General features: G+C 47.4%; 1 protein-coding gene across 2 annotated transcripts in view; it reads left to right on the top strand.

The window, feature by feature from the left end:
* The window catches only part of IL13RA1 (interleukin 13 receptor subunit alpha 1), a 76,119-nt gene that overhangs the window by 39,681 nt on the left and 10,834 nt on the right, over positions 1 to 25,604 (top strand). The window contains exons 9-11 of one of the 2 annotated variants that reach the window (XM_019421895.2): positions 1,417 to 1,513; positions 3,920 to 4,004; positions 17,835 to 20,622. In XM_019421895.2, the coding sequence (XP_019277440.1) occupies positions 1,417 to 1,513; positions 3,920 to 4,004; positions 17,835 to 17,927 (275 nt within the window). In that variant the 3' untranslated portion in view covers positions 17,928 to 20,622. Of the gene's footprint in view, positions 1 to 1,416; positions 1,514 to 3,919; positions 4,005 to 17,834; positions 20,623 to 25,604 lie in introns of those variants that run through there. The other variant, XM_053892120.1, reaches the window with a different exon arrangement.

Below are 25,604 nucleotides of genomic sequence, written 5' to 3'. Positions count from 1 at the left end.
CCTTCAGAGGGAGCACGTCCCTGCGGATTGCTTTTGGGCGTCTAGCCTTCGGAACTGTGAGAGAACACACGTCTATCGTTTTAAGCCAACCGATGTGTGGCGATTCACTCCAGCAGCCCTAGGGAGCTCCTGCAGAGGCCTCCCTCAGTTTCTTGCCCTTTGGGCCTTTCATGCAGGCAGGCATTTCATGCCTCATGAAACGGCGACTGGCTTGCTCAAGCAAGTGACTCAAGCAAGAGTGTGTGAGAGGACACCCGGTGTGGAAACCAGTCTTTTGTAACCTAATCTTGGAAATGACATGAACGCTGCCGTTCAGTTCTTTACAGGCAAGTCAGTCAGTCCGGCCCACCCTCGAGGGGAGGAGGTTATGTAAGGGCGTGAGTATCAGGAGGCAGGGATCATTTGGGGCCATCTTAGAGGCTAACACAGGGATGCTAGGCCCTGACGATGCTTCCTAGGTGGTCATGCCCTCGTGGAAAAGATGAGCACGTAAGCAGACATGACATTCTGCGTGTGAAGCGTAGCAAGTCAACTTCTCAAGTGACCGAGAAGCTTTGGAACTTGGACAGTGCCGGATTTGAGGCCTGACTTACTAAACCCTTCTGAACGAGCCACTAACCCTCTCTGAGCCTTATCCTTCTCATCTGTATAAACAGGAGACACCATCGTCTCTCTCCATAGCATACATAGAAACACATCGAGGCACTCCGGGTGGTATCACGTATGTAGCAGATGCTCAGTTAAAAATAGTAGTAGTGGTAGTTAGGAGTGCCTTAGGTGTTCTAGTAGTGGTTAAGTGACCAACAAGAAGAGAGAGTCACTGTTAATGACATGATCTTTCTAACAGGTGTAATAGCATTGTGAATAGTGTCTGGAACTAGTTAAGATACCCTGGCTTCAGACAACCCTCAAGGTGTCTTTTCATCTGTGGCATGTTGGGCACTAGAGCAGGACTTTGTTTTTCGCTGCTAAGGGAACGGAAGATGAGATCATTGAAGCGTTTTGGGGGCGCCCGGGTGGCTCAGCCGGTTAAGCGCCCGACTTTAGCTCCGGTCATGATCTCGCGGTCAGTGAGTTCGAGCCCCGCATCCGGCTCTGTGCTGACAGCTCGGAGCCTGGAGCCTGCTTCGGATTCTGTGTCTCCCTCTGTCTCTGCCCCTCCCCTGCTCACAGTCTGTCTCTCTCTCTCTCTCTCTCTCTCTCTCTCTCTGTCTCTCTGTCTCTCTCTCTGAGAAATAAATAAGCATTAAAAAACCTTAAAAATAGAATTGAAGAGTTGGAAAACAGGTTGGGGTAGAGTGCAGAGAAAGCTGCGATCTCGCTAGTTTGATCCAACGGTTGCTTGTTGTTTCCCCCCCCCCCGCCCCCAAAAGGGTTTGATTTCTCATGTCTTTTTGTTTGCTTTCCGTTTGCCAGGTGAGAACGCCGACCCCACATTCTATATAACCATGCTGCTCGCCACCCCGGTCATCGTTGCGGGTGCCATCATAGTCCTCCTGCTTTATCTCAAAAGGTGAGGCGGTCGCCCCGGTCGGCTTGGCGGCTTCTGTTGGCCCTTCCTCTCCAGTTCCTACTGTTTGTGAGAGCGTTTGGTGCTCGCCCCACGTATTAGGAGCACTTTGGCTATCAACGGCTTTTGGTAGTATGGCGCGGCCCAGAGGGATTACCGTGCCCATTTTCTGGGGAGGAAGGTGTCGCGTTAATTTCCCGCGGCCCCGCTCCGGCACCGTTCCCTTCGCGTGTGTTTGGGATCATCGACAGGCCCCGTGTTCACCCTGCTCTTTCAGATGCCTAATACGGCCAAAGGCGGTAGCGCTTGGAATGAAGTCTTGGCGTGACGCATTCAATGACCCGTCCAGTATTAATGCAGGGCAAGCTGCTACTTTAAAGCTGCGGGAAAGAGAACTTCACCAAGTTGTCTCTCTCTGGTCGGTAGAGAGACGGCACTCGGTGCGCGCAAGGGGCGAGCGCCAGATGAGGCTGGAGAGGTTGGCGGAGCCAGATCACGTGGGCCATGGCGGGGGAATTGAGATTTCGTCCTCAGCATGAGGGGGAATCGTTGCAGAGTGTTAAGCGGGGAAAGGAACCCGCCCTGATTTTACTGTCATGAAAGGTCACCGACATTGCCGAATGAAGAGCTGGCTCGGGCAGGAACGGAAGCGGGTGGGCTGGTCAGAAGGTGCTGCCGCCTTTTGGGGGGTAAAGACGTGGGAAGCCTGGCCTAGGAGGTTAGTGATGGCGGTAGTAAGACGCGGTCAGAGGTGGGACGCATTCGGAAGGTAGAGCTGAGAGCGCTTGCTGATGGCCGCTTGCCCGTGAGGCCCGAGGGAAACTGAGGGTTCACGGAGAGCTCAGGTTTGGGTGAACGCTGGAGCCGTCGGCTGAGAGGGAGAAGATTGTGCGGAGCGCTGGCCCTGGGGCAAAGGGGAAGACTCAGTTTGGAATGTCAGTTCCAGATGGCCGTTAGACACCCGAGTAGGGATGTCACAGGGGTAGTCGCGCGATGAATCTGGAGTTTCGGGGGGAGGTCTGGGCCGGAGATGGAATCTGGGGAGCCCTCGGCGTGTAACTGGACCCGAAGCCCTAAGACTGGAAGAGAGCGCTCGTACAGTGAGAGGGCCAGAGGGCGAGAGACAGAGCCCTGGGCCACGCCGATGTTCAGAGCCTGGGAGATGAGGTGGGGCCACCAAAGGGTAGTCTGAGGCATAAAGATGGGGAGGGGAGAAAAGAAGAAAGTAAAAAGAGGAATGAACCCTGTTCTCGGAAGATTTTTTTTTTTTTGAAATTATAAGCAATGAGCCCCCATCTGGCCTATGATGAGTAAAGCACCGTTATTATTCAATTATAGGGGACGGCTCACGCACGCGCGCACACACCCACGCACGCACAGTCATAACCGTGTGAGGTGATGGGTGTGTTAATTTGCTTGATCGTGGTCATCGTTTCATAACGTACAACATCATGTTGTTCACCTCACACGTGTACAATTTTTTTCCCTTGAATAGATCTCATTTAAGCTGGAAAAAATTTATCTTGCGGGTGGGGGGGGGGGGGGGCGAGCGAGCGGGCAAGCAGCCTCCGCGCTGACGCGGGGCTCAGTCTCATGAACCACGAGATCATGACCTGAGTCGAAATCAAGAGTCAGACGCCTCACCCAGTTAGCCACCCAGGTGCCCCAAGCTGGAAAACAGTTTTAAAAACGATGAGAGTGGGGCGCCTGGGTGGCCCAGTCGGTTGGGTGACCGACTTCGACTCAGGTCACGATCTCGCAGTTCGTGGGTTCGAGCCCCGCGTCGGGCTCTGTGCCGAAGGCTTGCTCGGAGCCTAGAGCCTGCATGGGATTCTGTGTCTCCTTCTCTCTCTACACCTCCCCCACTTGTGCTCTGTCTGACTGACTCTGTCTCTCAAAACTAAATAAACGTAAAAAAAAATTTTTTTTAAACGGTAAGAGTATGAGCAGTGTGTTTATCCTGACGGCCCCCTTGTTGCACCCATACTTGGGTGCTGTAAGGACATGGGTTTCTGAGCTTCTTTTGGAATTTTATTCACGGCTGCTTTATCACTAAAGGTGACTAGTGCACCATGTCTTTTGTCCAAGGCTTCTTTTAAAGTGCCTTTATTTAGGGGCGCCTGGGTGGCTTGGTCGGTTAGGCCTCCGACTTCGGCTCAGGTCATGATCTCGCGGCCCGTGAGTTCGAGCCCCGCGTCGGGCTCTGTGCTGACCGCTCGGAGCCTGCAGCCTGTTTCGGATTCTGTGTCTCCCTCTCTCTCTCTGCCCCTCCCCTGTTCATGCTCTGTCTCTCTCTGTCTCAAAAATAAATAAACGTTGAAAAAATAAATAAATAAAGTGCCTTTATTTAAATGGGACGTTCCTGTGGACTGGAAGATTTGATCAAAAAATGTCTCTGTTTTCTTAAAGGCTCAAGATCATTATATTCCCTCCAATTCCTGACCCTGGCAAGATTTTTAAAGAAATGTTTGGAGACCAGAATGATGACAGCCTGGTAAGCACTGATTCCATGAAGTTCGAAACTGGGTTTTGTTCGGAGGCTGTGGGATTTGTAAAAAACAAAAACAAAAACAAACCCAGAAAATGTGCCGTTTTGACCCTTTTTAAGTATACGTCTCAATGGCATTGAGTACATTCAACAGTGTCGTGCAACCATTATCGCTATCTCCAGAACTCTTTCATCATCCCAGATAGAAACCGTGCCCGTTAAACGCGGACTTCCCATTCCCCCCAGGAGCTGGCCACCTCTTTTCTACTTTCTGTCTCTATGAGTTTGCCTATTCTGGGTACCTCGTGTAAGTGGAGTCCTACAATATTTGTCCTTTTGTGTCTGGCTTCTTTCACTTCGCATAATGTGGTTCATCCGTGTTGAAACATGTGTCAGTACTTTATTTCAAAATTGGTTATTTTGGGGCACTTGGGTAGCTCAGTCAGTTGTGTCCGACTCTTAATTTCAGCTCGGGTCATGATTTCCCGGTCATGAGATCAAGCCCTGCATCGGGCTCTGCGCTGGGTGTGGATTAAGATTCTCAAGATTCTCTCTCTCCTTCTCCCTCTGCCTCTCCCCCACTTGCACACGCTCTCTTGCTGTCTCTCTCTCTAAAAGAAAATGCAAAATTGATTATTTTAAACTACATTTTACCTAAAAGATTAAAGAAGAGGTGATTTAAAATGTTGCATCTCACAGTACACGGCTGGCTCAGTCTGTTGGGGCATGCACTTCTTGATCTCAGGGTCATGAGTTTGAACCCCACATTGGGCATAGAGCCCACTTAAAATAAAAAATAAGGGGCGCCTGGGCGGCTCAGTCGGTTGAGTGTCCGACTTCGGCTCAGGTCGTGATCTCACGGTTTGTGAGTTCGAGCCCCGCGTCGGGCTCTGTGCTGACCGCTCGAAGCATGGAGCCGGCTTCGGATTCTGTGTCTCCCCCTCTCTCTGCCCCTCCCCTGCTCATGCTCTCTCTCTCAATAAGAAACAGTAAAAAATTTTTAAAAATAAGTTAAACAATTTTGTATCTCAGACTACGCAGACCATTTGAGAAGTCCTCGGGATACTTTGCCCAGCTCGTATCGCTGGGCTTTGTTCTCTCTGGGGTAGGGAATCTGTTCAGTCCAAACCCTCAGTGAGAGGAGCCTTCCAGATGAAACCAGTGCGAAGGGCAGGGTTTCTGCCTCTTGGTGATTTGGGGAAATAGAAAGATAGGGTAAACATGGACATAGATTTTGTTCGTGTTGGTGCCTGGAAAGCTGGCCTCCGAAGACAAACTCACCCCAACTGTTACAGTTCGTTTGCTGCAGACTCCCATGCTGGAATTTGTGGCTAGAAAAGCGAAGACCCCAGGGGAAGCGAAGAGTTTCAGGTTTCTCCGATAAGTACATTCACCCAAAGAAAATAATAAGGACACTAAATGGAATAAATATCAGCATTACTACATATATCTTAAATTAGTGATATCAGGCCCAGGGCAGTTAATTTCGTGAAATCGTACAGCATAGTACATGATAGCCTGGGCTCTGGAGTCACATTGTCTGGATTCAAATCTCATTTACCATCTGTCTGACCTTAGGTAACTTCCCTAACCTCTCTGTGCCTCAGTTTTCTCATTTGTAACATGAAGGTAATGATAGCGCCCGCCTCTTGGTGTCGTTCTGTGGTTTAGATTAATTTAATACATACAGACTGCTTAACGTGCCCGGTACCATTACTGGTGCCTAGTAAGCGTTAGCGATTAGTATTACTGTGGATGCTTTCCCATTCTTGTGCATCTCCAGACGGTTTCTTTTTTAAGTAAGCTCTACCCCCAACAAGGGGCTTAAACCCATGACCCTGAGAGCAGGAGTCACACGCCGAACCAACTGAGTCAGCCAGGCGCCCCTCCCCAAACAATTCTCTTAATAGCAAGTGATTCACAATAGCAGCGATGATATACAGCTCAGGAAGGAAGGCAGGGAGGCTGATTTGCTTTCAGAGGAGGATTCTTCTGGATCAGTCTTTCAGCAAGGCATGGTCATACTGCCAGACCCTGAGGGTGGGGCACCGTGAGGCAGAAGTCAAGTGTAACTCAGGTGAATATGGCAACCACTGGTTCTTCGTCTTTAGTTGAGTCACGACCAACTGAAACCCTTGTAAGAATAGGGGCCCCCGGACCCCGCCTCCAGAAAGTCCGATTCAGGAGGTCTGGGATGGGTCCCGGGAATCCGCGTAGTGAACGGGAGCTCACAGATGATTCCTGTTCTGGCAAGATAGTTTGTGGAGACACTTTGAAGAACACTGTTCTGGGGCGCCTGGGTGGCTCAGTTGGTTGAGCGTTCAACTCTTTTTGTTTTTTTGAATGTTTATTTATTTGAGAGAGAGAGGGAGGGAGACACAGAATCCGAAGCAGGCTCCAGGCTCCGAGCTGTCAGCACAGAGCCCGGCACGGGGCTCGAACCCACGAACTGCAAGATCATGACCTGAGCCAGTCAATCAACCAACTGACTGAGCCACCCAGGCGCCCCTAGCGTCCAACTCTTGATTTCGGCTCAGGTCATGATCCCGGGGTCATGGGATAGAGCCCTGTGTCGGGCTGGGCACTGAGTGTGGAGCCCGCTCGGGATTCTGTCTCTCTCCCTCTGCCCGTCTCCCCCACTCGCATGCCTGCTCTCTCTCTCTCTGTCTCTCAAATAAAAAGAAAGGAAAATGCTGTCATGGCTATTTTCCTTAGGAAGGAGGTTGGGGTCTGTGCGGGTACATGAGCGCCTCTAAAGAGTCATGGAAAGGCTACTACGTTATACAGTGTATTTATTCGGTGCTTTGCTTCTATTCCCTTCTTCCATGCTGGTAACCGTCCTTTGGTGTAGGTGCTGTAGTGCCGTTTTCTTGTTTTAGTACAGATGAGGAAACGAAGCCTCAGTGAGGCTAAGTCACTTGACTGCAGTCACACAGCTAGTAGGTAGTAAGGTGGGATTTGACCCAGAACTGTCTGATCCTGGAGTTGTGTCTCTCTCTCTCTCTCTCTCTCTCTCTCTCTCTCTCTCTCTCTTTCCACTCTGCTGCATTGCCTCTTGTAAGATAGAGTGTTTGTCCCCAGGAACCTCACTACCTTCTGAGAGTTCCGTTTGATAGAGAGGGTTGGGGTAGGGGAGCTCCGAGAAAAAGGTTTGGAGTCGCATTCCGGCTGGCCTTACATGGGGAGGTAAAAGGAGTACCATTCTGACGTCAATCTGGAGGGAATGGATTAGAGGGGTAGCCATGGGAGCCACCTGGGAACCCAGTCCTGAACTTGCCACATACACGCTTTGTTTGGCCAGCGTGGCGTATTTAAAATCTTTCCATTTGGCATGGCGCACACTCTTCCAGTTCATCTCTGGCCCTCTCGTTCCCGGTTCCCGCCGTGGTTTCACATGTTGAGGTAACTCACGTGCCAGACCCCTGAAACACCTTTGAGTTTGCTACCCCTCTCAGCAGAACGAAGACGAGCCCAAGTGCCGCGGTACGAACGCCCAATATCTGTGAACACGCGTTTGGACTCACGGATACATACAGGACATACAGCCCGAGCATCGATAAGATAAATTTCCGGCCCAATAAGTTTGTAAAGAGTGATAGTAGCCCATGCCAGCAAGTGGGACGGTGGGGGTGGGGGCCTGGCACTTCTCACGCACTTTGTGGAGGGCAACTTGGGAACACGTAACAAGAATCTGTGATCTTACAATTATACTTTTAGGATGAGGAGATAATCCAACAATGGCACCGGGATGGTCAGTGCAGCGTCTGTCTCTAACACGAAGACTTTAGAAGCCAGTGAGACACCCACAATGGAGAATTAGTGAAAAACCAGGTTAGGTTTTCAAAGCATTTGATGTCACAGCGAACTGCTCCTGGTACAAGAGTAAGAAACATCATAACTGCATAGTACATTACAATCCTAACTTTTATAAAACCACACGAATGTACGCATAGAACAGTGAGTGGAAAGAAAGGAGTCAAAATGATCATCTGGGCAGAACGACCGCGTGGATAATTGATGTTATTCTCTACCTTTCTGAAATTTCCAGATTGCCTATCACGAGCACATATTACTTTTGTAATAAAAGAAGCCCTGTACAAGTTATTAAGGGAAAAGAGAATATTTTGGCCATCTGAGTTTGAGAGATAATAGGGACTTGAACTTAGGTGGTAGCAGGGGAGATTGACGCAAGAGACATTATTGAAGGCGACTCATTACAACTTGGGGACTCTGTGGGCGATGAAAGGTACGGAGTAAAAATAATCTCAAGGTTTCGAGCCCGAGTGATAGAGTGAACGGCAGTAACATCGACAGCGAAATCAGATCAATTATCTGTCTCAGAGATGGGAAAATTGCTTTTTTTCAATTTGCTGTGTAGAGGATAATATGTTATCCCGATGAGTCAGAGAATTCTATAATTTAGCGAGGCAGATACGCTGACAAGATGGACCGCGAAAAGCATAAGATGTTTTTGTTTGTGGTGGTTGCAGACCATTAAATGAAATCAGGGTTTAAAACTAAAAGTGTAATACAAATGCCAGACAGGGGAAAGGGGAATGGAACAAATTTTCATGTTTTCTTTTTAAGCAAATGAATCATCTTTTCTCTGCACGGCACCAAGTCTTATCAATTGAACTGTATATGCAGCAGAAAGATGAGCCTTTTACTTCTAGAATTATCGAATTATAGAATGAACATGGCCCTAGGGGTCATCCAGTGAGGTGGATGTTTTACATGTTGAATTATTTATCTTTTTTTTTTTTAATGTTTATTTTTGAGAGAGAGAGACACACACACACAGAGTGTGAGAAGGGGAGGGCCAGAGAGAGGGAGACACAGAATCCAAAACGGGCTCCAGGCTCTGAGCTGTCAGCCCAGAGCCCGATGCGGGGCTCGAACTCACGAACCTCGAGATCGTGACCTGAGCCGACGTCGGACGCTCAACCGACTGAGTCATCTGAGCGCCCCGAATTATTTACCTTTGTCAGTTTTTAAAACTCTTAGATGCTAGTCCTACCCCTTCATTTTAGAGATGGGGGCAGTGGGCGCCTGAGAGACCTTTCTCCAGGACTGTCATACAGACAGGCCATTGCAGAACCTGAACCTGAACCTGAAGCCATCGTAGCCCAAAGTTGGTGTCTCCTGAGCCTGAAAAACAAGCCATGCCCTTTCTAAACGCTCGTCTTCCACGCTACACCACCTATAGTGGTTCTTTTCAGAAACTTACGTAGGTGTGGCCGCAAATAAATGAAATCCTCCCTATAGTTTTCCTTAAGGTTTCCACTGTTTTGACAGTGTTTTGCTTGTCCCCATGGTAACGCTGTGGCCAACAGCGTTTCTTCCTGTTGCTCTGCTGCTTGCCTTTTTCTTTGTGACTAATTGGGCTGCGGGCCATGTCTGGGGGCAGGGGGCTGTGCGGAGGGAATTGCTTCTCCTCCTGCCTCTGCCTTTCTTTTTCACCCGTAAAAAATGATCTATTCTTCCCCCGCTTCTTGGAAACCAATTATGTTTTCAGTACCGTGCCAGTTTAACATTCCTGATTGGAAAGCGGCTCGATAACTTGGAGTTGACTTCCAAATGCTGCTGAGTTGTTGGTTTTTGTGTTTTTTTTTTTTTCCACTTCAGTGTGTATCTTTAAAAACAAGGAATGCAAAAAAAAAAAAAAAAAAAAAAGAAGAAGAAGAGGAAGAGGAAGAAAAGAAAAACCAGGAACGTAACCAAAATAGCATGGCTGCGCTTTCAAAGTGATCCGTTCTTTACTCTCGTGTAACAGTCCATTGTAAAACTTTTCCACTTGTTGGGAGGCAGGTAGTATCCAGTCCTCCCACCATTAGGGAGGCTGAGATTGAGCGCTGTGTTTAAGGTGCTGACGGGGTGTCCCCTCCAGCCATTTACACTGATTTCCAGCCCCGTGCCGCCTGGAGATAGTCCTCGTGGTGCTAAGTTAGCACCCGGTCAGCTCTTCAGCTGATGCTTTTTTGTGCCGCTTGGTCTCATCGATCAAATCAATGATTTCAGCAGGCGTCGTGAAATGATGATTTTCCTATCATCGAAACTACGTTTATGAGCTGGCCCTTAGTACTCCAAGGCTTTTTGGTTGTTCTGAAGTTCTGTTTCTGCTAGGAAGGCAGATACGCCTTTCATTCTTTCCCTTTCATTTTCATTGTGAAGCGGGGTTTGGGTCCATCAAATGGTACCAAATGAGTTCCCTTCACACCACATTCAACTGGTTCTTTTTTTTTCTTTTAATGTTTATTTATTTTGAGACAGAGAGAGAATGAGAGTCCCAATTAGGCTCCGCACTCATTGCAGAGCCCGACAAAGGGCTCGATCTCACGACCGAGAGATCATGACCTGAGCTGAAATCAAGAGTAGGACGCTTAACCAACTGAGCCACTCAGTCGCCCCCCGCCCGCCGCTTTTAAGTAATCTCTACCCCCAACGTGGGACTCGAACTCACAACCCCGAGATCAAGAGCCGCACGCTCTACTGACTGAGCCAGCCAGGTGCCCCTCAACTGGGTCTGTTTTAAGCTGCAGCGATTTTCGAGGCATGGCGATCCACAATTCATATTGTTCCACTTTCTTTGTGAACGTTGATCTGCAGAAGACTGGGGCATGTAATCTGTCGACTTGTATTCCTACAAAAGGCCAGTGTTTTGCATGGTGCTTAGGTGGCCTTGAGGCCCACTTCACTTCTATGGAAAATTCACTGTGGGAAATAACCAAATCTTGAAAGTCTTCTTAAATTGGGATTTAGCATTCCACTGTGCCACGAAATTTTTTTTCTTTAAAATATAAAAGCCTGTATAGCGTGCTGCCTTTTCTAGAATTGGATGACTAACAACCAAAAGCCGGTCATGTTTTCTTCCCAAACACTGATTTGTTTTCCATCCACGATGTTTTTCATATTTGGCCATTATTCTGTTGTTGATTACCTTGTTTTAAAAAATTGGCAGTGTGAGCTGAATTATGGACTGGTAATTTTGTGGGTTCAGTTTTTTTTCTACAAGTAATTTTGAAATGAGACTGGCATATAATTTACGAAATTGAACAACAGGTCAGAGCATTTGTTCCCTTTTCTTACATAGACATATTCATAGAAGCAGTCCTCAGGAAAAGGCCATGATGCTGATAATGGGTGGAAATGAGAATAGTCCAAGTTTTAGGAACGAAAAAAGGCAATCGAAAAAATGAACGTCTTCTTGGAAGCCATCTCTTCTGCGCTGTTCACTTTGTTAAAATAAATTGGTTTTCTTCCTGTCCACCACAGCTAACCCATTGGGTCTAATGACTAGAAACCAATGAAGGTGTGATGTTCAGCACGCATTTTTTAAAAATGAAAATATTTTTCCTTTTAAAAGCAATATGTATTCGTTACAGAGACATGAGAAATACACAAGACCAAAAGAGAAAAGGCTAAAAATCACTCTTCATCCTGTGACCCAGACAGAACCCTCTTGAATGTTGTGGGAACAACATAGAGAAATGGAACTTTTATTGGTCAGTGGGGTAATAATGACGACAGTAATAATGGCTTGTACTTACTGAACTTCTGCTTTGTAGCAGACACTCTTCTAAGCACTTCCCTCGTTAGTTTGATCCCCTCTTGCAGTTGGTATTCTCTCCAGTACACGGATGAGGACGGTGAGGTACCATGGCAGGGCGGCGGGGGGGGGGGGGGGGGGGGGGGGAGGGGAGGGGGGGGGCGGGTGGTGGTAATGAGTGGCTCGCTCCAGATCACATTGCGAGGACACAGCAGAGCTAGGATCCAAACTTAACGAGCACGCGTCAGAAGTGGGACCCGAACCCAGGCATCCTGATTCTCCAGTCTAGACTCTTAGCCAACCATATGATATGTTTTAACGACATGCTCATATTTAATTTTATTTGAATTTAACAGATGAGAAAGTAGCAGGTGCAACTGAAGGAATTTCTGAGCATTTGACAAATTATAAAATAAGTTTCAGTGATCACTAAAAAGGGCAGTTTTTCCCTGTGTCCTCCCCTCTGTCTGTCTGTTTCGAAAGCTGTCCAGTGTGTGCATTGTCAGTGCATGTAACTTACATACTACGGTGTGTCCCCTATAGCCTACGTTTGGTCTTCGTTCCGTGGGGGTATTTCTGCTCACTACTGGTCTTTATGTTCATGTCTCCCCAGTCACTTTGGTGGTTGGAAGCTCTAAAAGTTTTCTCAGGGAGGATTCAGGGGAGCAACGTTTCCTGAATTATTTGCACATTGATGGACTTTGCTGCATTAATCATTGAAAATCAGTTTAGCTAGATACAAAGTCCATGGCTCACATGTTCTTGCCTCGGGTATCTTAAATATGGCATCCACTTTCTTCTGGCATAAAATGTCGAAGTCGGCTGACAATATAATTTTCTCTCTGCGTTAAAACACTTGGTCTTGGGGCACCTGGCTGGCTCAGTCAGTCGGTGGAGCGTGCGACTCTCGATCTCGGGGTTGTGAGTTCGGGCCCCACGGTGGCTGTCGAGCTTACTTAAAAACAAACAAACACATGGTCTTTTCTGTCTGGTTGTCAAAAGTTTTTTTTTTTTTTTTTTCAATGTCCAGTAATTTTGCCAGAACGTGCCTTGGTGGTGGTGTTGGTCAGCCTGGCCTGATTCTCTGAGGGATATGGTGTGCCCCTTTCAGTATGTAGTTTCAGATGTTGTTCTTTTTTTAATTTCAGTAAACATGTCTCCACTTCTGGATTTCAGTTATTGTGTTCCCTTTTCTTTGCCCATCTTCTGTATTTGTTACATCCTCTTGAATAATCTTTACCTGCCTTCGTGTTTTTTAAATGTCTACACCCGACACGGGGCTCGAATTTACAACCCCGAAATCAAGAGTCACATGCTCTTCTGACTGAGCTAGCCAGGGGCCTCTCATTTTTTAAAAAAATTTTTTCTTGAGTTTATTTGTTTATCTCGGGAGGGAGAGAGAGAGAGAGAGAGCACAAGCAGGGGAGGTGCAGAGAGAAGGAGAGACAGAATCCCAAGCAGGCTCCGCACCATCAGTGCAGGGCCCGACTCGGGGCTCGAACTCCCGAACCTTGAGATCATGACCTGAGCTGAGATCAAGAATTGGACGCTTAACCGACTGAGCCACCCGGGTGCCCCCTCATTTTTTTTTTAGTTAAAAAAAACCCCTGCTTTTCATCTGCTGTTTCTCTTGAGGTATTATCTGTTGTGTTCATTTACCCCTGTGTTCCTTTTAGCTTAATCTTCATTTCTGAAATGATTTTCTTTTCCTTCTCATTCTTTCCTGAATCTTAACAGGTCATTTCTGAGTTGTTCTTATTCTAAATGTTTATGTTCTTTCACATCATGTACATTATTTTCGTATCATATAACTTTTTCTTAATATATGTGAGCTAGCTTTAAAATATTGGACTATAATTTCATGTAATTTGAGGGGACATTCTTGCATGTTTTAATTCTGCCAGGATTTTATTCTGTTGCTGATTTTTACATGAAATTCATTTCCCTGATGTTTTAGAAGGAGGCTTGATTTAGGATAGTTTTCTTTTTTCCCCAGTTTCATGGCTATGGAGTTCCATCTTCTAGCACTTTTTACAATTGTTCAGAATATAGTGAATTTCTTACCGAAATCTCCCCCACCTTGTCTTGCCTCCCCTACTTTTTTTTGTAATGTTTTTTGAAATTTATTTTTGAGAGAGAAAGAGAGAGAGTACAAGTGGGGGAAGGCCAGAGAGAGAGAGAGACACACGCACACAGAATCCATAGAAGGGTCCAGGCTCTGAGCTGTCAGCACAGAGCCTGTCGTGGGGCTCAAACCCAGAACCCATGAACTGCGAGATCATGAACCTGAGCTCAACCGACTGAGCCACCCAGGCGCCCCCTGCCTCCTCTACTTCTACCTGGACTTTCTGTTTGATCTCTCTTGTCTCTGTCCTGGCCAGTGTGGAGTCTGTGTGCACTGGTGGCTCCTCAGAGTGGCCCTTTGCCCGGGGAGGGAGCTTGGGGTGATTTCAAGAGTTCATAAGGGCCGGGCAGCTCCCAGGCTATACCATGGACTCCTCGTACCCAGTCACTATTCGAAAGGGCAGACCCGTGCCGGGCTCACTTGCTGTTCATAAATTAGCTTGCTGGTGTCCGGGTTATTTTAGAGTCCTCGTATCTGTCAAATGTCCTGCTGGTTCCCCTCCCCATCCTCCCCCATGACGGATTCCACTGTGCTCTTGTCGCTGGCTCTGATCTGTTCTAACCATTCATATCTCAGGGTCCATGGGGGGCATCATTTTGTCCCGGTTTTGTTGTAGATTGTGTCTGTGGGTCCGAGTTTTGCTCTCTACTTACCCGACTTCTGTTTGCTGCTGTGTTCTTTATGGTGGCGTCTGCGGAGATTCAGAAGCTATGCCGCCGACCACTGCGTTTCTCCCAGAAATCCTCTGTAAACTACAGACCACGGGCCAAATCCCGTCTGCTGCTTGTTTGTCTACAGCCTGCAAGCTAAGAGTGGTTGTTATACTTTTAAGGGGTTGAAAAGGTCCGAAGAAGAATACTACATCTTAGCACATGAAAACTATTTGAAATTCAAATGTCAGTGTCCCTGAACGTTTTGTTGGAACCCAGCCATACCTGTTCATTTACGTGTCATCTATGGCTGTTGTCGTGCTGTAACAGCAGAGTGAGTTATTGGGACAGAGACTCAAAGCTGAAAATATTTATCATCTGGCCATTGACAGAAAAAGTTTGCCAACCTTGGCCTATAATATACTTTTTAATGGCTAAATAGTATTCCATCGTGTGACTATATCATAACGTACCTAACCAAGTCCCTATTACTGGGCATTTAGATGACGTCTAAATGTCATTATCATAGGGGTCATTTCACAGCTATATTAGCATATATGTTTTATTATTTTGAGGGGATAAATTGTTGTAAGTAAGATTGCCGGATCAAAGGAGATTACGCTTCTTAAACTCTGTGATTAATATTGGCACATTATCATCCAGAAAGGATATGCAGGGTAAATATCTATTACGGTTACTGTTTCGATAAATTATGGTGCATTCAGGCAATGAAATATTATGCACAGGGCAAAGAAAATGAGGTAGATCTGTTTTACTGATATATGAAAATATGTAATATATGTTGTCAAATGAAACACCCTGGTTTCAGATGTAGAGTCTGATTCCCTCGTGTTAAGGAAAGGGGAGTGCTAGAACACATACTCCGAAATCGTTCACAAGAAGCGTAGATGACAAGTCGGTTGTACCAACTTATATACCCTGTCTCAGTGTCTCCGTGGTGTCTCAGTGGTGGTTTTGCCACGCCTTTGCTAGCGTGAGTGTATCTAATTTAAAAAAAAAAAATCTTGCCAACTGACAAATGAGAAAAGGGCATCTTGTTTTAAGATTTTTTTCTTTTTTTTTGAGAGAGCGGGTGAGAGCAGGGGAGAGGAGCAGAGAGACGGAGAGAGAATCTTAAGCAGGCTCCACGCTCGAAGCACGAAGCCCCATGCGGGGCTCGATGCCAGGACCCCGGGATCATGACCTGAGCTGAAATTCAGAGTCTGACACTCAACTGACTCAGGCTCCCCAAAGGGCATCTTGTTTTAATTTTATGTATCAACTTTCATATTTTCTGGTATGTCCATCGGCTTGAAGTAATTCTGTTGTGAAATTCTTGTCCATTGTCCATTTTTTTCCCTTCCATATTCATCTTTTGGAAACCTTGTAGTTTGTGAAGCTCTTTGGGTCTATCAGCTACTAATCCTTTGCTTGTCATCTGATTGCCTTTGTATGGAATTTAGGGTGATTAACGATGTACGGAAGTTTTTTTTCTTTTTTGTGCATGCAGATCTTTATTTTCTATGTGTAGGAAGCCTCTTTGTATCTCAGACTTATGTAGTTGTTGCCCAGTGTATTTTTCTAGAACTTACTTGATTTTGTTTTTTACATTTAGGTCTTTAATCCACAGGGAATTTACGCACGTGGGCCGTCAAGTAGGGCTTAACTTTATTTTTCAAATGCTTAGCCAGTTGTTTCAGTGCCATTTATTGAATAAGCCATTATTTCAAGGTCATGGAATTTTTTTCAGATTGTTTTTTTTTTTATTTGAAGTCTCTGCATCTCATGTTTTCAAAACTCCCGGTTTGTTGATTTGATTCACGCCAAATAAAATTTACTCCTTGAGCCTACGGTTAGAGGAGTTTTAGCAAGTGTATGCACTTTTGTAGCCACTGCTCCTGTCAAGATACAGAACGTCTTCATTGTCCTCTGCAAAGTTCCCTCATGCCCCTTAGTAGTCAACCCCCTCGCTCCTGACCCTCTACCCTTGCAACCACTGATCTGCTTTCTGTCCCTAAATTTTTACCTTTTCCAGAATGTCCTCCAACTGGAATCATCAAATACCTACATTTTCGAGTCTGGCTTGTTTCACTAGGCATAATGCATCTAAGAGACATCCATGTTGTTGCATGTGTCAGCAGTTTACTTCCTTTTGTTGCTGAGCGACATTCCATTGTAGCGCTGTACCACGGTTGATTTAGCCACTCACTTGTTCAAGGGCGTTGGGCTCGGTTCCACTTTGGGGCTTTTATGAGCAAAGGCTACTGTAAACATTCATGTAGAGGTCTGCGTGTAGATCGATGTTCCCTTTTCTCTTGGGGGGATACCTGAGAGTGGGATTTCTGGGTCATGCGGGAAGTGTACGCTTCGTTTTCTAAGACGCCATCAGACTGTCTTCCATAGTGGCTGTACTCTTTGACATTGCCGCCAACAATAGATGAGGGACCTCGTTACTCCGTGTCTGTGGCAGCACTTGGAATTGTCAGTATTTTTTATTTTAGCCCTTCTACTAGGGCTGTGAGGGTTAAATAATTTAGAAGAAGTTGGAAATTTTAAGCATCGTTTCTCAACTCTTCCCTCCATATGCTTTCTGTGAAGAGCTAGATAGTCAATATGTTTGACTTACCGAGCCCTTCGGTCCTCGTCACGGCAACTCGCCTCCGCCGCAGTAGCATGAAAGCGGCCACGGACAGTACAGAAGCCGATAGGCGTGGCTGGGTTCCAATAAAACTTTATTTACAAAAACAGCCTGCTGGATTCTGCTCTTACGCCATAGTTTGCATAGACACCGGGTTTCGTCTAGTGACTTTATTTTACAGATGAGGGGACTGAGCTCAGGTTCCACCCTTTCCCTTGAGTTATAAGTAAAGAAGGCAAAGGCCAGGATCTTGGCTTTTACCATAAGAGACACACTTAACATTGAGCTCAAGATGAGCTCACCTTACGCATAATTCCTGGTTCTAGCAGATGCTGTCACGTGAAACTGTTAATATAGGGTCTTTACAAAGTTGTAACTGCGGTAAGACTTTTTGGGGGACATTTTATATACCGCCATTGGCCTAGATGCTGGTTGACATTTGGAGCCTATTCTATCTCTGGAACAGAGGACACATTTGGGTAGTAAGAAAATAAAGGAAGTGACAGTTAAAGTAAGGAAAAGCACTGCCACCCTATTCTTCTTCAAGAGACTCGGTTTCCAGTTTCGAAGATGCCCAAATGTATCTCCTGAGATAGCTCTTTTTTTTCTTTTCCTCTGACATAGCTCTTAAACGCTGCGTCACGATCCCACGCTCTCCCCCCACCTCGCATGTTAATTCCTGATTGTTTCGTTTCATTGTTCAAACAGACGAAGATCCTTAGGTCAAAAAAAAAAAAAAAAAAGTCAAAACCGTAACAGGAAGGCATACACTCATGGTTCCATGCACGCAAACCTAAAATTAGGCCCTGGCTGGGAGTCCTCAGGGAGAGAACATTGTTTAGAAGAGTCATCGTGTGTGTGTTTTCTTCCCTTCCAGCACTGGAAGAAGTACGACATCTATGAGAAGCAAACCAAAGAAGAAACTGACTCTGTTGTGCTGATAGAAAACCTGAAGAGAGCCTCTCAGTGACGGGGCTAATTTATTTTACCCTTCGACGTGACGATTCATCCCACTCTCCGTTTGTTATCTGGGAACGTGTTAAATGGAAAGCGAAACTACTGGGCCATTTAAAAACAGGCAGCTCGTAAGAGCCACGGTCTTCATGTCAAGTCGTGCACTGAGAAACTAAACACAAGGGGCTCTTTGGCGAAGAGAGCGGAGTCATTGTCGTTGAATTAGAAAAGCAGACCTCCCTCGCGAAGGCTTCAAAGTAGGGGGCAAAGCAAACAGCGGTGATGGCGGTAGAGGTCATCTTATCCAGAGTTGTGACGACTTCTGAGGGTTCTGTGCCTGCTTTGTACGCTTTGTGTCCCACCACACCGATGCATTTTATGTGGGGGCGGGGGGGGGGGGGGGACTCATTCTGGATGCAGGCGCTAATGCCAGACTTGAGTCACGGCGAGCATCTACCAAACGAACTTGATGGGATCTGTCACAAACGAAATTGATGAAACCTATTATCCGTTGTTCGGGATCTCACGGCGTGTTTGTGGCTCTGTAAACCCTTAGCAGTCCGGACTCGTCAGCCCCCTGAGCAGCATCTTGCCCCGCTTTGGGAGGCCCGGGCGTCAGTGTTGGCCACGAGCGTGGCCACGACAGCAAGAGCCTTTCAGAGCCGTGGCAGGCTTTTAAGGGCAGTGGAGGTCGAATGCCTTATTGGGCGTTGGGATCTGCCCCGTGCCATCTCTCGTGGCGTCTTGTTTCTTCTTCACCTCTGCTACTCCAGTCAAATACTCCGCCCGTGTCCAGATCGTGCTAGGCCCCCGGGTGGGAGGCACCACTCAAAGGGTTGACGGTCCAGTTGAGACGCCTCTCTTCTGACCCCTCTATCTCCACCAGTCATTTTCCAGAGCTTTCGGCTCCCCGGTTCCCGTACCCGTTTCCCCTGCCCCATCGGCCCCCCCGTTCCCGCCGTCGTGTCCTTCTGTCCCCTTTCGCTAGCAATTAGAATATAAAGCTGCTCAGCACACCTAGAAGAGCAGGGAGGACTCTGCACCTCAGGTAAAGCGTGAGGCGACTAAGAAGCAATGACTGATTCTTGCATGTTTTGTATGGAACTTCTTGCATGAGTCTGCGTTCGTTTGAAGGTTTTCAGCGCTTACTATTTCTCTATGCATTTTTCTAAGCAGAAAGGAGGTATTCTCCTCACTTAGAACTTCGCTGTTCGTAGGGGCGCCTGGGTGGCTGGGTCGGTCGAGCGTCCGACTTCGGCTCAGGTCGTGATCTCACAGCTGGTGAGTTCGAGCCTCGCGTCGGGCTCTGCGCTGACGGCTCGGACCCTGGAGCCTGCTTCGCGTTCTGTGTCTCCCTCTCTCTCTGCCCCTAACCCACTCGCATTCTGTCTCTGTCTCTCTCAAAAATAAATAAACATTAAAAAAGAAAGAAAGAAAAAAAAAAAGAACTTCGCCGTTCGCTTCAGAAGAGGAGAGTCCCGTCTTCCCCTTCCCCCGTGCTGCCCCAAGTGGTTACGAGTAGGTTTTGCATCTTATATCGATAGCTTCTGAGGCTCCAACATTTGTATCCATTTTTGTTTGGGGGTTTTTTTGGCCTACCAAGTGAGGGCTCCACCGGCACCCAGCCCTACAACACATGCACAGAGACGTTCCCCTCTGCTCCTCCTCTTTCCTCCAGGTTTAACGAAGCGTGGAACTGAGGGGTCCCCCTCGCCCTCCCCCCCCCTCGCCCCCCAGTGTTTCTCACCTCAGGCACACGGACTCAGATTCCTGGTAGGAACTTGAAAGCCCGACGACCACAAGTTCTGCAGACATCCACCTGTTGGATGCGGCCCAGGCGTCGTGACCGGCGCCACTCCGGTGGGAGATGCCCGCTCGCCGCAGGTTTGGGCGAGAGCGGCAGCCTGCCGGCCCTGGCTGGGGTGGAGGAGGGATGTGCCCGGCCTTTCTGAGGAAATCCCTCGCCAAGGGTACATGTCAGCGGGTTTCCTCCCTGGGCTGCCTTTTTTTTTTTTTTTTCGGAGGTCACATTGGGGTGGGCGTAGTAGATGTCCCCACTTCGTTCTCAGGTTCTCTGGCAAGGACACTTGGTTTCCCCGTGTAGGAGCGAGATTATTTCCTCGTCAAGTCTTTTGCAGTTTCTAGAAAGCAACACACCCACTAAACGCCTCCCCGAGAGCCATTTTTTTCCCTGGTTTTCTACGTAGATGGCAGCCAGGGGGACGCCTTGGTATTACGAGTCACCGAGGGGCTGCCGGTGTTGACGGTCACAGCCTGGAAGCGGGGAAGCTGTATCCGGCGCCATTCTCCTCTTTTCGCCGTAAGATAGTCGAGGGAAAAGGGGGCAGCGAGTTCCGGGACTAGCCAGGGCCGTTCTATAATTACGGAAAAGCGACCCCCCAGGTCTGGGAGCGCGTGGGAAACTTTAATACGTCAGTGGGATTTCCATCACCTGTAGGAAACTGGTAGGTTCGTTTGCTGTCTGATGCCTCAACTCTATGGATTGTTTTTCTCCACAGACCTAAGTAAACCCACTGTAAGGATGGTCATTCTTATTCTTTCATTAAGTTGTTCCTTTATCTGGGCACTGGAGGGATACGTGAAACAACGTGAAGAATATTTTTTGGCAATGCCTTCAAACTCGGGGTCATCTTGTTTAACTTCTTAATAGGAAAGCTTGAGTGAAATAAATATTGTCTTTTTGTATGTCACCCACGTGTTCTCCTGTGGTCTCATTTTGGGGTAACGTGTCGTAAGGAGCGCGTGACGGAAAAATCGGAGTTAAAAGAATAGATGTTGTGGAAAAAAAAAAAAACGAAGACAGTGATTTTTGTCTTGCAGCCATTTCTCGCAAGCTTCCCTGCTGTTCTCGGGATGCCTGTGTTTTCTTTCTTTTTCTTTTTTTAATGTTTGTTTATTTTTGAGAGCGAGGCAGAGCGTGAGGCAGGGGAGGGGCAGAGAGAGAGAGGGAGACGCAGAATCCGAAGCAGGCTCCAGGTCCCGAGCTGTCAGCACAGAGCCCGACGCGGGGCTCGAACTCACCAGCCGTGAGATCATGACCTGAGCCGAAGTCGGACGCTCAACTGACTGAGCCACCCAGGCGCCCCCCCCCTCAACCTTTTTTTAAGGAACACCTATGTTTTCTGATAAGAGCATGCACTAAGTTTACTACGAGCACAGCCTGTGCAAGCGGAACCTAAAGGGACAGAAGTATTTGATAAATCGTAGTTCTGATAATTAAGGGAAATGCACCCTTTGGGCTGCTGTGAAGCGGAGGTAGGAGGCCCGGGAGGGGGAGTGGCTCCCCACATGACAAGAGTGTGGCAGCTGGTGCCACAGGCGCCGGGGAGGCGGCATCATGGGGCTGGCAGCTGAAGAGGGGCTCCACCAGCCGTCGTCCAACCCCAGGACGGAAAAATAGGTCATTGCCAAGAACAAGAAGGGGGCCTGCTCTACCGGCTGTCGCAGGTCTCCATCCTGACGTACACAACCCGGTGGTTCGTGGTGAAGCAGGGCTACCGTGACACCAACACCTCCCCGCAGAGCGGCGCGTCACCGGGGTCAAGGGTGTGACCTTCACCAACACCTCAGAACCCCGGGAGCCACTCTGGAATGCTGCCCATTATGTCATCCCACCCCGGAGAGAGAATGTCTGTTGTCCCCATCCTAATTGTGACCCTCCCAAGCAGTGGTAGAAAACCTGTAGGAAAAGAAAAACAAAATCCAAATGCACGCGCGCGCACGCACACACACACACACACGCACACACACACACAAAGGAGACTCTGATGGTATAAATTATATATATAATTTCTAGTTAGAAATTAGCCACATTAGCAGGTCAGATTCGAGAGCAAGAACATCCGTTTTCAATAGCTGTCCTCTTAAGAGATGGTAACATAGTCTCAAATTTTCTAGAACGACAGCAAGATGGTTTGAACGTCGTGGAGGGTTTTTTCTCTCATGTGTGTCGTTCAGAAGAAAACCACAGGCCCAAAATGGTGTCACTTAGATTATGGCCCCAAGTCAGTAAAACAAGATCTAATCCCTAACCTAACTGCAGTCGCAGCCTCCAAGAATCTAGCCTGTAACCAGTCAACGTGGAGTTTTCTGGTCAGCACTAGGAATTTTCCCGTTCCCCTTAGCATGGACACCTTGCCTAAAACCACGGATTTCCTTGCTATTAATTTCCTTTTTTTCCACTCCCTCTCTACCTTTAAAAGCCTTTCCTTTTCAATAGCCCTTTGGAACTCCTCTCTACGCTCAGTTCATGATTCGAATAACAAAGCCAGTTAGAGCTTTAAAGCGGACTTGGTAGAATTTCTGTTATTTAACACTGTTAAGCTCTAAGAGTGAGTCTTTGGGCAGTCCGCATTTATTAATTACCCTGAATCTTTACAAAACCCCAAGCCGAGGGTGTGGGTAGGGGCTGCTGATGTTGGTGAGGTTATTTCTGTAACTGTCTAGAATGATCCAAGAACATTCTGGAAATCTATCTCCGGGTACGCTTTGTTTTGTTTTAAACAAGAAAGCTTCGCTGCTTCCTACATCAGCGTACTGAATATTCTGACAGGAAACATTTGAGTGCGGACACTTGGGGTTTTATATCTATGTGCGATCTGTGGAAAACAAATGTTTGCAGCCATAAACATGTTCACCTTGTCTCAGGAGGAGAGGAGACGGAATGATCGAAGCACGTTTGATTTCCAGAGTAATTTTCCGTCGGGTCCTCCTCTTTTACAAGCATGACTCTGTGCTCACATGAGTAACACATTATGCTCTTAGAGTATTAGGCGTTTTAGAAGAAAACAAGGAAACCAGAACACTTATCTCAGAGACTCTTCTTTGAAACCCGGGTGATTAGATCAAGCAATAAAGTTCTTCGTAAATACTGCAGCTCAATCTTGGCATGCTTTTGCTTTAAGGAAGGGAGTTGTGTTGACATTTGGACGTGCTCCCCCATTTTTGACATGAATCCCCAGAGGAGTTCTTCCTGAAGATTCTCTGGCCTTTAACACTCTTTCCTAATGGCCATACTATTAGTTTACTATTAGCAACAGAAAAATATTTCTCTGCTAGTTTTCAACAGTTATTAGGTATAAAAAATTACATAAAAAGAAAATGGTTACTGAGCGGCTAAATGCGTGCCAAGTTACGTGTTTTATTGCACTAAATTCCCATGTGAGTCCCTTGAGGGAGGTGGCCATTATTATCTTCAGTCTATAGATGAGGAGCCAGACATAAATTGAGTTGTGTAGATGCAAGGTCACACAGCTAGTAAGTGACTGAGACACTTAACCAAGTCGGCCCAAGGTTAGAGCCCGTATAAGACGGCCAGTGATATATTTATTTGTCCTGAGAAGGCAGCTGCCTAAAGAAGAAACACTCGGGGGCGCCTGGGTGGCTCAGTCAGTCGAGCGTCCGACTCTTGATTTGGGCTCACGTCATGGGTCTTGAGCCCTGCATGGGGCTCCAAGCTGGCACTGCGGAGCCTGCTTGGGATTCTCTCTCTCTCTCTCTCTCTCTCCCTCTCTCTCTGCCCCTCCCCTGCTCACGCGCTGTCTCTCAAAAATAAATAAACTCGGAAAAAAATAAGGAAGAAACATTTTTTTGCAAACCGTGGCCAAGGTGGCCTGGCAAACGGAAGCCGTTGGAGAATTTAAATCATTCACGCGAGCATCTTAAAATCTTGGCCATTTTCACAGCATCTTAAGATTCACCTGCGCATTCATTCACCTAGGTGCTAGGCAACGGACGAGGCGCTAGGAACTTAGAAGTGAGTAAGTTTTGGCTGAGCTTCAGGTGGTTAGTTGGGGGGGAGGCTGCTTCGCACAGAGCAACGTGACTTGCGGAGTGAGGGTCTTTGCTGCGGACGCTAGCAATGCCGTGGGCAGGGCCCCTTCGTCTCCCCGGGCATCCGTGTTCTCATCTGTAAAATGGGCAGGTCGGACTAGGTTAGCTCTACTGTGACAGCCGACACAAACTAAGATAATGGCTGGTTTTACATACCAAGGGACTACATTTACAGTCACCTACCGTTGCTACAGGAAGTAGCTAGCCACGAGCAGCAGCTGCCAGTAATAACCAGAGCGGGTCCTTGAACACAACGGTAAGAACGCAGGAGGTGGGCCACCGGATGAGCCCGGTGGCCCGTCCAAAGCAGAATTTTCACAAGGGCCCCCGCCACGACTGCGCCCAACAAATACTCCTTAACACGTGTTGCAGATCTTACGTCATTTTGCCTAGAAACACAAAAATGGATTTTGTGTAATACCGATCGCGTGCCTAGTGACTACATTTGATACGCGACCTAACATAGGGTCCCTTGGAATTCGATACTCACAAATTTGGCTACGGAATTAAACTTTTGGGGTTTCATTCGGTCAAAATGCAACACGCACTTAAGCGAAAAAGTCAAAGAATACCACAGGGCTTATAAAAAACAAACAAGCAGGCCCCTCCCCTACCACTCCTGACCCCTGATTCCTGCTCCCAGAAAAGACACCCTCCCCCTTATCCCTGGAGCCCGTGAAAATGTTCTGTTACGTGGCGAAAGGGACTTTACAAATGTGATCAAGATTATAGATTTTCGGGTGCCCCGGTGGCTCAGGCGGCTGAGGGTCTGACTTCAACTCAGGTCATGACCTCACAGTTCTTGGGTTCGAGCCCCGCGTCGGGCTCCGCGCTGACAGCTCAGAGCCTGGAGCCTGCATTGGATTCTATGTCTCCCTCTCTCTCTGCCCCTCTCCTGCTCTCTCTCTCTCTCAAAAATAAACATTAAAAAAATAGGATTATAGATGCTCGAATGGGAAGATTATCCTGTATAATCTGGGTGGGCCCAACCTAATCACTTGAGCCCTTAAACGCAGAGAAATTTCTCTGGCTGGAAGCAGAAAAGGAGGACAGATTCAAAGCACAGAAAGAACTCACTCAAAGTGCCGCTGCTGGCTGGAGGACAGTAGAGGCCCTTCGGAAGTGTTAGAAGGAACTAGATCCTGCCAGCAAGGCGAAGGAACCTGGAAGCAGAATCTCCCCCAGCGCCTCCAGATAGGAGCCCAGGCTGGCCAACTACATGACTTCAGCCTTACGAGACCCGGAGCAGAAAATTCAGTCCAACAGTGTTGGACTTCTGACCCACAGAAGTATGAGATCATACGTTTGTGTTGTCTTCAGCTGCTTCTACAAGTTTTGGTGGGTTCTTTGGGTATATAACTCTTCTGAATAACGCCCTAATACTTCGGGATATTTCTTGTTTTTATTTAGGTTTAGAAATTACCGATTTCGGAATCTCTGCGACGGAACATGAGGAACTAGCTTTCTTCTGTGTCCCACCCCCCCCCCCCATACGTACTCACACTTCTCTCCCATACATATAAACAATTTTGGTTCAAATAATCAATATTTGCATCATAGTGTATAATGGTGCACACTTGATCCATGTGGAGTACCATTAAATTGTATTTTCTTTCTTTTCTTTTTCCCCAATTGTCTCTTTTTTGGCTTGATCTGTTTTTCTATGCACCTGTCATGAGATCGGCCCCAACCAGACTTGCTGATAGAACCACAAAACTCCATTGAGCATGGTCACATATAATAAGTAATCGATGAGGGGCGCCTTGGGGGCTCAGTCAAGTGTCAGACTGTTGATTTCGGCTCAGGTCACAATCTCACAGTTCGTGGGTTCGAGCCCCGC

This window comes from Panthera pardus, unplaced genomic scaffold (assembly GCF_024362965.1).
Source record: "Panthera pardus isolate Hobbes unplaced genomic scaffold, ASM2436296v1 HiC_scaffold_27, whole genome shotgun sequence".
NCBI lineage: Eukaryota > Metazoa > Chordata > Mammalia > Carnivora > Felidae > Panthera > Panthera pardus.
Note: the sequence above shows the minus strand (reverse complement) of the source record. Positions and strands in the feature narration are given on the sequence as shown.